The sequence below is a fragment of the Zeus faber genome (genome assembly GCF_960531495.2).
Source record: "Zeus faber genome assembly, chromosome: 9".
NCBI classification, from domain to species: domain Eukaryota; kingdom Metazoa; phylum Chordata; class Actinopteri; order Zeiformes; family Zeidae; genus Zeus; species Zeus faber.
Window position 1 is genome coordinate 15,279,355 of NC_137197.1, and position 12,505 is coordinate 15,291,859.

Here is a 12,505-nt window from a genome sequence, read left to right on the forward strand (position 1 = left end):
GGGAGGGAAGGGGGAAATGAGAGTTGTTGGGTATTGAAAGAAATATGCAGGAGGAAGCACTGGGTAAACGGTGTAAACAAGGAGGGGGATATATGGAGACATAATGTAAGAGGGAGGGTTTGGAGTGGAGAAAGAAAGTTATAGATTGATGAAGGGAGGGAGGTCATTAGAACGGGTTGGTGGTGTAAAAGATAACAGGAGCGCTCGTGGTCTTCCTGCCTGCACAATAGTTCATTTGTTCAGAGAAATAACTTATAGTACTCACAGCCATTTTCAGAGTCATTCATTCTGATAAAAACATGATGCTTTGAGCTTGGGAACATTTTACAACATATAGCATGGCTGATTAATACAGTACATCTCCCCCACCCCACAAAAGATAATCAATTATTGTTTACCTATACCGTTTAACACAAAAAAGGGGCATTCGCGAGTAAAACCGCTTAGAATAGGCGATTGACGCTGTTCCTATTGTCAGTGAACGAGTATGGCATTCTTTTTTTTCTGGTGTGTCACATTCAACGTCACCAACACATCCAAAAAAGGGCCAGGTCATGGTTCCAGTGTGATTGGGAAAAGCAGGTCATTTGGCGGCATGGAGTGGAGATGCTCCTCCAGTTCAGAGACTGGCTTGGGGCAGTGGGGAGTGGCTAGGAGCCCTGGTGGGGAGCGTGGGGGTTCTCCGATGTGTTCGCCATGGAGCGTTCGCCATGGAGCGTTCGCCATGGAGCGTTCGCCATGGAGCGTTCGCCATGGAGCGTTCCCCATGGAGCGTTCCCCATGGAGCGTTCCCCATGGAGCGTTCCCCATGGAGCCTTCCCCATGGAGCCTTCCCCATGGAGCGGTCCCCACGGAGCAGTCCCCACAAAGCGGTCCCAACAAAGCGGTCCCCAGGGAGCTGTCCCCACACTCAAAACATTTCATGGCCCCTCATGCGGGAAAAAGTCAATAACTTCTGATTGTGATTTTCAGTTCTAAATCGGATATGAAATGATCGAATGATACACGGATATTCCTGTCTATTTACGCCCCAAGGTCTGGAACTTCAACGCGCATCACATCGCGCCGTTAAAGGGGCGAAGATGAGCGTGCCAACCAGGGTGTCATGTTTCCATCACAGCCGATTGGAGCCGATGAATCCCCATGACTTTTGCAGTCACTTGTCCCAGGAATGAAACCCGGGTGTAACTTTTCCAACTAATGACAAATACCAGATGTTAGCGGGTGTACCGGGTTTCTGGTGCACTGGAAAAAGGGTATTGCTTCCACTCAGAGCGTTGGGAGGACAAAGGCTGCTCTGTGTGGTTTTCTATGAAGAGCTGCTCGTGTCAATATGACTCACCACAGTCTAGCTCCACATGATTCACTATCTTATTTAAACCTGAGACCAGCACATTCCCCCGAAACGACATCAACCAGAGTGACACTAGAGTGGCCACAGCAGACACAACAAGGCCTTAAAGCAATTTATGTTCTCAGGTCATTATGGCTGCAATGCCACGTTCAAATGTACAATAGATCGATCGATGGATGATGAAATGATGGAAATGGATATACTGATGTATGGATGGGTGCTTATTAAGGCTCACCAATAGAGTTTGGATCTCTCCACCAGGGCGTATGTGTCCCCATCTCCAATGAAGGCCCTGCAGTTTAGACAGGTGAAGCATTCTGGGTGGTACTTCTGTTCCCCTGCGACCTGACGAACACACAATTAAAACAAAACAAGCGCAACATTCACTCATTTGTGTCATGTGAAAACAAATATAATTTAGGGGAGCAATCCAAACATGGCTGTCATTGCTGACAAGGTCACCTTTCAAATTGACAACAACAACACTGCAGTTACGGCAAAGTTTACAGTACGGGCTGGTTTGTTCGATGGGGGGCAGTAGACATATTGAAAATAACAGGGTCATGAGGGGATAACTACTGCAGCGCACATTGTAATCAGGGAAACAGGCAACACAATGACACGCGATAACAGGCCTGAAAAGTAGGGTGAGATCCGGTCATTTAGGGCAATGCCGAGTTACAAGAGACGAGATTGAGTTTGCTGATGCCAGAATCCCCTCACAAGCTTTAGGCTTTTATGCCGACAGGGAATAGAATTGAGTTGCGGCCAAAAACATAGCCGGACATGACAAGATTAGGCAAAGTCAGATATGCAGATAACTCTGCTGGCTGGGATTTCACAGCGTGCATCAGATCAATGAAGATGGCCTAAGCTGTGAAAATGACCAAATAAGCCCCAAATGCTGTTAAAATGCTGTTGTGCTATATGTATAGTGAGTTGAGAATACTGGTCACAACCTAAGACCTCCCTTCAAATTCTGCGCTTTTACTCTGTCCTCGCAAAAAAACAACTGGACCCCTTCAAGTTGAGATATTTTAGAAAAGCACTAAACACCCCCCACTTGAAGATTACTTTGCTTAAATAAGAGCCTTACAACTTCATTTTATGTTAAGTTTAAGGGCCCTGTGGAATAGAATAGAATTTTCTTTCTTTCTTTCTTTCTTTCTTTCTCTCTTCACCTCTATTAACACAAACGTGTACAACCTGACCCTCATTGGGGCCTTTTCTGTCGGCCCCTTATGGAGTCTGTGTGATGTGATAGCAAGTGCCTACACTACTTAAAGCTCCGCCTTATGGGTGGTTCATATTAAAAGCAATCTGGTATGGGTGGTGCCGCCTCAAACCTGAAACGATTTGGAATTCAAATGCAGAGGGACAACGCTGATGAGAGGGTGGGGGTGCCACAAGGGTGCAAAGAGGTGGAAACAAAGAATAGCAAACAAGCAACTAATCTGAAATTTGAGTAAAATGAAATACAGTAAACTGAAGGGGTTTCATCATTACATGAATTGACTACAAATTATTCATATATATTTATTTTATTTTTTTATCCTGTTATATAGTAAGATTGATGGAAGCAAGACAGGATAATGTGAAAGATGTTGAATGGTGGAGAACAGGCATTCAGCAGACTCAGTCACAGCTGTCAGTTGTTGTCAGTCCGTAGATTGAAGAGGCTCATGAAAATTTTAAGCAGAGATGCCTTTCACCCAAATAGAGGGAAGCAACTCCAAAATGGTCAACAGGACAAATGAGAATATGGTAAAAAGGCAATACATTATAACCAAATGCAAATTAATACAATCAATGACTATAGACCATACGTTTACGCCAATAAAATCCTCCTGGGAGAGTTGCCCTGGCAACCACAAACACACCACCAGGCACAGAGGGCCCTGAGGCTGCCGGGAGGAAGTCGATGTACAAGCAAATCAATTAATGTCTTCAAGAGACACTAATACGAGCAGATCCTTCCTCCAGCCACGTGCAGGACAAACAGCCTGCATCTCTGAACAAGTGCTGGCAGTGGGAACCAAAATACTCATCCTGCTGTTGTGTACTGTACCATGAGCAGAGAGAGAGAGGGGGAGAGAGAGAGAGAGAGGGGGAGGGAGAGAGAGAGAGAGAGAGAGAGAGAGAGAGAGAGAGAGAGAGAGAGAGAAAGATATAGTACATCTTTGCTCTGACCTATTTTTCTATTTTTTTTTTCCATTTTGGAGTGTGTGTGTGTGTGTGGGGGGGGTAAAACTCTAGCAAGAGAAACCAAAACATGGTTCTTGCTGTTTTGTACGCAAGCATTGGAGAAAGGGAAGGAGCGAGTGAGAAAAATAAAGAGAAAGAGAGAGAGAGAGAGAGGGAGGAGAATCTCCCCATTCACATTGTGGTGTCCCCTTTGTGGCCCCTGAGGTTGCTCATTGTTCATGTTGACAGCGCAGGACAGGGGCAGGGACGGAGGACATACAGTGATATAGCGAGAGAGAGAGAGGGACGGCGGAAGAAAGAAAAAGCAATGGCTGCGTAATTGGTCAGAGGGAGAACCAGATGAGCACGACAAGCAGCTGCGGGGCTTGTTGATGCGACTCGCTGTCTTTTTTTTTTCTTCTTTTTATTTCCGTTCCATGAGTTGCCTCATATAAAAAGTAGATAAAGCGCCTGACATCTTTATGGCAGTTCTAATCACAGAAATGTAACCACCATGCCGGCTGACTTCGACTCTAATGAGAGCTTTACTAGTCATTTAGTTTATTACGCCTTATTAGAGCTTTATTAGTCAAATTACAGGACTAATAAAGGGCTCTGATCAAACAGAGTAATGGTATGATTAACCTCACCGGCCACTAGTAAACATCTGCCGAGAATAGAAAATGAAAGAGATAAAGATTAAATTACGGTGCAGCATCTTTACATTTTTCATTGATAGTTTTTCCCCTTCAGGGCTTCTGTATAAAACCTTTTTTTTAGGACAACTAAATTACATTATAAGTCCCTCCTTTTCACCGTTCTAGCTATATTGACCAGATAGGTTTTTTTTTTATATATAGTATATTGTTATTCTAGATACATCCCCACATGATGGGAAGGAGAAGACAGCTGGTTAGAGATTAAACGTGTGCCCTGGTCACACCCTGACACTGTGGCTACCATTTGCCTGACACACACACACACACACACACACACAGACACACACACACACACACACACACACACACACACACACACACACACACACACACACACACACACACACACACACACACACACACACACACACACACACACACACACACACACACACACACACACACACACACTTCTACAGTATAAAACCAGACAGGCAACAACTGTTGCACACACACACTCAGGAAAAATGTCTACTTGAAAGTGTAAAATACATTTGTGGAAGGCAGTTGAAGCACTAGATATATTCAGTATGTTGCATCTTGCTTCTACTTAAGGGAAGAGTCAATGGGGATTTGGAATTTGATTACAGTAGAAAAAACAACATAAGGCAAGGCAACCCCTAAATCAGTCATTAAGTCTTACCTCAGCTTTAAAGTTATGCACAGACATACAAGTGACAAGTACTGAGTTAATATTTTACACTTGGGTGTACATTTTAACTCTGTCCTCACAAGGCTTGACTCCGTGTCAAAGTGTACCACCCACAAAGACTGGTGTTCTGTAGTTGAGGTTAGTTTCACTATTAGTCAAGAGGGCTGTGTGTGTGTGTTATTCAGGGGGGCTTTGGAATGTAAACAGCCCCTTTTGAGCCATTTGGGGGAATTTACGACGGTCTAATTCTGCTTTTTGTCAGTTTCTCGAAACAGCGTGTTTATGGGAAGTCAGGGACCCTCCCTCCTCACTTCAGCAGGAAAGTAAGAAGTGCCATCCATTTAATCGCTACACTTTAAATACCATTACAATAACGGAGGTTGTAACCTCCATTACAGCCATTTAAAGCCTAATGAGGTCATGATCAAGAAGGCCACCAACAATTAGATGGCAGAAAAAAAAAAAAATAATAAATAAAAATTATACGTATAACACCCTTAAACCTGCTTCCACCTCTTCACTGCCTCACCCTCACTGCTATACTTCAAGGGTCCGTGCCATTCCACATCCCCTCAAGCCTGAACCTTCTGATTTCATTTAGCCTTGGCTAAGAGTGGAACTCTGACCTCATGTTGACACCGTGATGTGATGAGGTGGCTGCCGTAGCGGAGTCTTCCGGTGGGCTATAAACAAAACGGTACATATGCCTCTGCTTAGTGTGCGCTTGATCTCATGAATCAAAAATCAAGGTCTCCTTCAATAATTAAGCTCAAATGTCAATGAACCCTCCCCCCCAAAAAAAAAACATCTTTCCCTGCTGGATCTCATATGGACGCCTTTAGGAACTGGTATTGCCAACACATGCGTCAGGTAACTGATAGTCCCCTCGGAGAGAGCCAGTCGTAGGTCAGATTCCAGAAACGTTCAGTATGCACAAAGTGCGTGGGTGGGATATGGGGGGTCCAGAACTTGTTCTCGAAATGAGGAATCTGTCAAACTGTTCAAAGGAGCTAAATCAAAAGCTGCTACCATTATCTGGCTTTCACATGCAAACGACATCATTTTGGGCAGAAAGTAGCACAAACCCTGTGATAAACGAATAATCGTTAACCAAGATTCCGGTCATAGATCTCACTTGAGCCTTCAGTTCACAAGAGAACCAGACCAAATACAATTAAGCTGTGAAGCAGAGAGAGGCCCAAATAAACAGGCGGCCTCACTGATGCCTGCAGAATGGGAAGCCCCTGTTTAAACTCCCCCCATGTGAGGACCTTCGCTTCAGATCTTTCGCTAACGGATTCAGCCTCTTCCATCCTCTCTGTGAGACTGACGTCCAGCATATGTATGTCGAAGGGACTGAATGTGACAGTAGGCATTATTATAATCAGTATTGTCACATTCTGCAATTACCCTCAACATTGCCATCCATCTTTAAACAAACTCTAATTTCAACTCACTGCAATCTGGGGCGCAGCCGTCTCTAAAAATAGCACACGTGCCATGGCTCATCACTATTTAATGATATCGAAATTGAAATATGCCCTTGAAAAAGGACTGAGAAAGACGGGCAAAAGAAGAACTGATCTGTAGTTCCTAGTCAACGCGTGCCGATGCTTTTCGTTCGATAAGGCGTGCAAAAACACATAAACGTATGCTAATCTAAAGCTGCACTCCAATGCAGAAAGAGAATGAAAGAGCATGTCTGGCAGAGCCGGCTAACCTTCACACCGGCAAACCCAGACCGCCGGCTCCCCTGCCGGTCTGCCGGCTCAGCAGCTACCAGCCCCCCACGCCCCCGCCCCGTCCTCTACATCGAATCCACGAAGCAGCACCATCACTGAGCAACCTCACCTTCTTGTCCCTTTTCCACAGCCTCAGACAGCAGAAACTCCAGAAGAACAAATCTCCCACCATGTCAGCGAGAGCCGGCTGCATTCGGCGTCGTTCTAGTGCATTCTACTGAGGCAACCCTGCTGTCACAACAAAACAGAGGCAGCAGGCAAACTAGAGAGAGAGAGATTGAGAGAGAGAGAGAGATAGAGGGAGCAGCCCACGCCTTTTACCACTGAGCTCATCTCTGAAACGATGTCACTGCTCACCCCCCCCCCCCCCCAAACACCACACACACACCCCTCTGCTCCTCCCTCCCCTCCCTCCTTCTCTCTCTCTCTCTCTCTTCTCTCCTCTCTCTCTCTCTCTCTCTCTCTCTCTCTCTCTCTCTCTCTCTCTCTCTCCTCTCTCTCTCTCTCTCTCTCTCTCTCTCTCTCTCTCTCTCTCTCTCTCTCTCTCTCTCTCTCTCTCTCTCTCTCTCCCCTTTTTACAATGACCTCATCGCTTCATCTGGCCCAGCCCACCCATGCACACGTGCCTGCCGTCTCCACCCCTTCTCCGCTTCTCCATTCCGCCGCTACCGATATGAAATGCCAAAATGAGATAAAGGCAGAGAGAAGGAAAGAAAGGAAAAAAATAATTTTCACAAGAGGAGCTGCAGCAAGGATGGAAGATAAAGGACAAAATGTAATATTTCTGATGGTTAGAAGCCCTGCACATGACAAAATACTGATCTGACTTATTCATTACTTCCCCACTCCCCCTGCATCTCCGCCTCCTTTTCTGTCCTTCAATGTGACAAAAGTCATACTGATAGTGGAAGATGGGTGTGAAGTCCCATGTCTATCTGTTCATTATTAAGCCTCATACAAAGAACACAATGAACAATGTTTAAAGCAAAGAACCGTATTTTGTTTCCTTTTAAAATATCAAAGCTGCTCTGTATTCACTATTGTTCAACGCTTTGGAATCCATCCCATTCTGTGTACATATATAGGGTACCTACAATTATCAGAGGGGTGGTATATCAGGGGCTATCTGATTGTTATCATCTGGTGCTATTATTCTTAAGCTGCTTTCACATATGCACTCCAGACAATGTCCGGATAATGTCCGGACCTGATTATCCAGATTGTCAGGATTTACCCTTTCACACATGTAGCAAAAAAACAGACATTGATACTCCATGTATTTGGACGTGTCCGCAATATAGACGAGAGTGGAAAGGAATAATAAAAAAAACAGAAAGGGGTACGAAACACCTACACTACATGTACGAAGATCCGCATAAAGGTAAATTACTGGCGCGTGATAGAGACGTCATCAACACGCAACACACCCACTCGCTAGCTGTGAATGATCTGGACAATAACCCGCTCTGTTCACACATGGGCTCAATCAGACATTACTTTGTACTAGGGTGCTGGCTGGGTAAAGTCCGGGTAATGTCTGGGTCAAATGATTAGGACATTTGCGTTCACACATACAGCTTATCCGGATGAAGGTTTACAGTGCATGTGTGAAAGCAGCTTTAGAAAACCGACCAGTGGCCAGGGTGTTTTTTTTTAATTATTCTTGTGTAGTTTGTAATGTTGTGTAATGTTACTAACAACTCTTTATGGAAACCAAAAGTCATATTGCACAACTGAGTTTCTTCAGTATCATTCAAAATATATTTTTCACAGAGCCTACACTAAGGAACGAACAGACATTCATGCACAATTACCATCGGCTCATTCACACTCAAACAATGTGATATGTCACATTCCCACTCACACTCGTGGGAGTTGCAAAAACAGAATTGGGACTTTCTAACGTCATTGTGAAACTGAAGAATTTGCCTATTGCCCAATATTGACCCGCACAGAACAGAGTGCTTAAACTACACACAAAGACATAACATGATAGCAACAATGCACATGTACAACAGAATTGATAAGCAACTTTAGTGAAGAAATGTAATTTTGAAGGGTAACTACTACCCCTGATAATAATTATAAGAATGATTATAATAATCTAGTTTTCTCAAGAACAGCTGACTTTAGAGTCTTAACTGAACATGATGAACCATGATGGAATTAAGAAGTCAGCAGTCAGAGGCAGGGATGGGAGAAGAAAGAATTCAATTACTGCAGTTGGCTGTGGCTGTTGGCTAAGTGTCCACCACATAAATCAACAGTAGGGGAGGTAAATAAGTGAGTACCACATGCGCACGCACACACGCACACAGACATATAACTAAATGACCACTCGTCTGATGTTTATGAAAGAAGATAGAAGGCGTGTTAAAGGCCAGATACATGCAAATCCTTGTCAAGTTGTTATACACACTAAAGAAAAATAGCTGTGGAATAGGTGGAAAAAAAAATACAGCCCTCTTCTTTCCAAGGAATTTGTTTCTTCCCTCCGATGGACAGACGTTATCGCAATGTTGGGGCCCCCCGAACGACACCTCGTGTCTTTCCCTGAAAAAAAAAAAGGCTGCAGCGACACTGAGACACAGCGAGCTCACCTTGCTCTGTGTGTCTGCTCTGCAATATAATTGGTCTGACAGCTAACATGCGGCCGGCGTGAAGGGCTCACCCTCCTCTACCACCAAAGTGTAGCTATCGTCAATGTCTTTGAGCTGAAAGGATTAAAGCCAGGTACAGGAGAGGAGAATGGGTGCAGCCACCTATCCAGTTCATTTGTTTTAGAGCCTCCTACACGCTGTGGTGCTTCGCTATTTCATTACTGAGATTGCTCTGCAGTGAATAAGACTGACAATAGTGACACACATGCGCACCCATCCACACCCACTCCCACTCCCCCACACACACACACCGCTACGGTGCACCAGATGACCTACTTGACCGTTTGCTCTTCTAGGTAGCGTAAGGGCAAGCGTAGGACACTGATTAATGTCCTCTACCTCATTCATACCCGCTGCCCGTTTCCTATTGAGAAGCCACCTACAGCCATAACAAGTGATATTCTAAAATAGTTTCTGGTTGGGTAGTACTGGTATTTGCCACAGGGTGTAAAGAGGATTCCTTCTCCTTCCTGTGGCTTCTCCTTATTCTTTGGCGTAAACCTTTGCCAGCGTTTTCGCTTTCTTCTTGTGTTTTAATGGCAGATTGTAATGTTGCATTACTGTGTGTGTGTGTGTGTGTGTGTGTGCGTGTGTGCGTGCGTGCGTGCGTGCGTGCGTGTGTGTGTGTGAGAGTGTGTGCGTGTGCATGTGTGTGTCACTGACCACGTATTGACGCCTACTGACCAGGGTTGGTCACTGGAGGAGCTAAGTCTACCGCACTACTCTCCACCCGAGAAGCTGGCAACCCCCAAACCCTCAGCTTCTGAGGACCCTCAAATGCTTCATACGGAGAGAGTTGTGACGTCTCAAAGACATCACATGATGATGCCCCAGAATTAAGGTAGTAGGTAGCACATTTAAGAGATATTGTTAAACTAACAATTTTTAGCAGCAATCGCCATGATGCTTTACCTATTAGAGGCTACTGGTACAATAGTTGCCTAGTAAGAAAGCAAATAGGTCAGAATACAGTATATGTGCAGGCTAGGGCTGCCACCTGAAAGGCGACGAGTCGAATCATCCGTCAGAAACCTTGTCAGTCGATTGAGATTCTTCAAGTCGAGCAGTCATTTCTTTTGGGGTTTTTTTCCAGTCAGTGTGCATTACAATAACAGGACAAAACAGATACGAGCTTACAAAATGCACAGGGATAACATTTCAATGAGGAATTATAAATAAGGTGAATCATAAATATATTTTTAAATGTGCGATCGTCCGCGCCCGGACACCAGGAATTTTCTTATTTTTAGAGTTCTTGTTTCGATTTAGAGGACTATGATAACAATGGAAGTCCCTTATTACCCCTATTTCAAATTTTGCAATAGGGATTGGCAACAGCACCAAATACAATATCTTAACCCCCACGCAGGGTCCCTTTCACTGAAAACATTAAATAGTTCAGATTACTTGCCTTATAAATATTCAAAGAAACCAAACGGTAAACCAGGTATTTTGGGATTCTAGGCATACAGCTAGGTCAAGTTTGAAGTTAAAATGGCTTGACTGAGCCAGAAACAAAGGGCATGACATCCTCACTCACCCACCTCTCTTTTCATTTTCTTAAGTCTAAAGTAAACCACAATTCCCTGGGGCGAGAGAAAAGAGCAATAAAATCGCATACACTGGTCAAATGAAAGGATTTACAGACTGCGACTCGGGATCTGACAGCTGACTATCCAAGGCTCATCCAATCTTACATAGAGTCATTAAAATGTAATTAAAACACAGTCATTAAAAATGGGCATGACTAGTATTGTGCGCATTTGAGAGATGCAACAATGCTGTATTAGTAATTGTCAATAATTTGTACATCAGCCATGATACAGTTCGCCTTCAGTTTTGCATTATTTTGTACATACAAATACATTTTAGGCAGATTCCATTTTCAAGTGAAATATCCTTCATTGCATTGACTTGACACATAAATGGAGGGAATTTAGGTTAAATCCCACTTCAAACAGCACAGTCACACTAGCACATTTCACACTACTGGGTGACAGCTAAAATGCAAATGAGTGATTAATATTTTCTGTGGAGACTCTAATTCCTTGGGAAGTTGACTTCCAGCGAACCAGAAATCCATGGGAGATTCTCACTAAGCCTAATATATTTCTAAATGCTGACATGGGTTTTATATCAGTGATTGCTCCTATGGCTGATAATTCTAAATTTTACAGGTGCTGTGAACTTGCAGGCTTCACCAAAATCAGTGAAACAATATCATATACTGGTGTTCATCATATTGTGAATATATAAAAATAAATAACAAAGTTTTGAATACCTCTACATACACAGTATGCAAACAGATTATGACTCGCTTTTTAGGGGTCATTTCCAAAGAGTAGGGTCCGTTTCCTAAGTGCAAGATACCATCACTAATCAACAAATAGCCATACACTCCTTTGATAGTGGAATCAATTACGTTCTATAATGCAACAGCACTTATCAGCTGGAGTTCGGCCTATTGTCCATCATTGACCCGGGGTCTTTTCTGCACCCGTCTTCTCCACTTTCCTGTGTCACCCCAAGCAACAGCTACAGTGCCTTTCATTGGTGGCCTGCAAGACAATCTGACAAGGCGGCTAAAGGCCTTGGGGTCAGGTACAGGTCTGGAAGAGATCCACTGTTTGTTTACAAAGACCTTGGAGTGAGCTGGAAAGTGTGGGCCGTCCGGTGCTTGCGTGCGTGTGTGCGTGCGTATGTGTGGATGTATTTCAGAGCTCATGTGTGGATTATCCTGCGTGTGTGTGTGTGTGTGTGTGTGTGTGTGTGTGTGTGTTGTAAGGGAAACTGCTTCTATTAGCTGTAACTCTAGGTTTGTATTCAAGCAGAAATGAGGAGGCGAGGAGAGATGAGGGACTCATTCGCGCCGCATCGGGATACTCTTACCATAATGAGGCCGGTGGTGATGGGGTCATTGCAGCCATGGCACAGCTCCCCAAACTTGGCCCAGTAGTCCTTCTTGCAGAAGAGTCGGCCATCTTTTTCATAGTACCAGTGGGACAGCGAGGCACTGCACTCGCAACACCTGCGAGTGGAGGAGCGGAAGGGAGGTTTTGGTGTGAGTTGGGGAGCACCAATCAGTAGATCACAACCAGTTTCAGCACAGATTTCCGCTTAAAGTTGAGTTTAAAACTGAATTGAAATAAAGGGATTGTTACAATCCACTAGGCACTAATCAATAATTTCCGAAT

The 12,505-nt window shown here is 44.2% G+C and overlaps 1 protein-coding gene across 1 annotated transcript in view; it reads right to left on the reverse strand.

Annotated features, from left to right (window-relative positions):
- limk1a (LIM domain kinase 1a) overlaps window positions 1-12,505 on the reverse strand; it is a gene marked incomplete at its 5' end in the record, with an annotated part of 40,379 nt that overhangs the window by 9,212 nt on the left and 18,662 nt on the right. Inside the window, 2 exons of the mRNA XM_080006325.1 lie at window positions 1,590-1,699; window positions 12,201-12,339. Coding sequence (XP_079862451.1) covers window positions 1,590-1,699; window positions 12,201-12,339 — 249 coding nt within the window. The remainder of the gene's footprint in view (window positions 1-1,589; window positions 1,700-12,200; window positions 12,340-12,505) is intronic.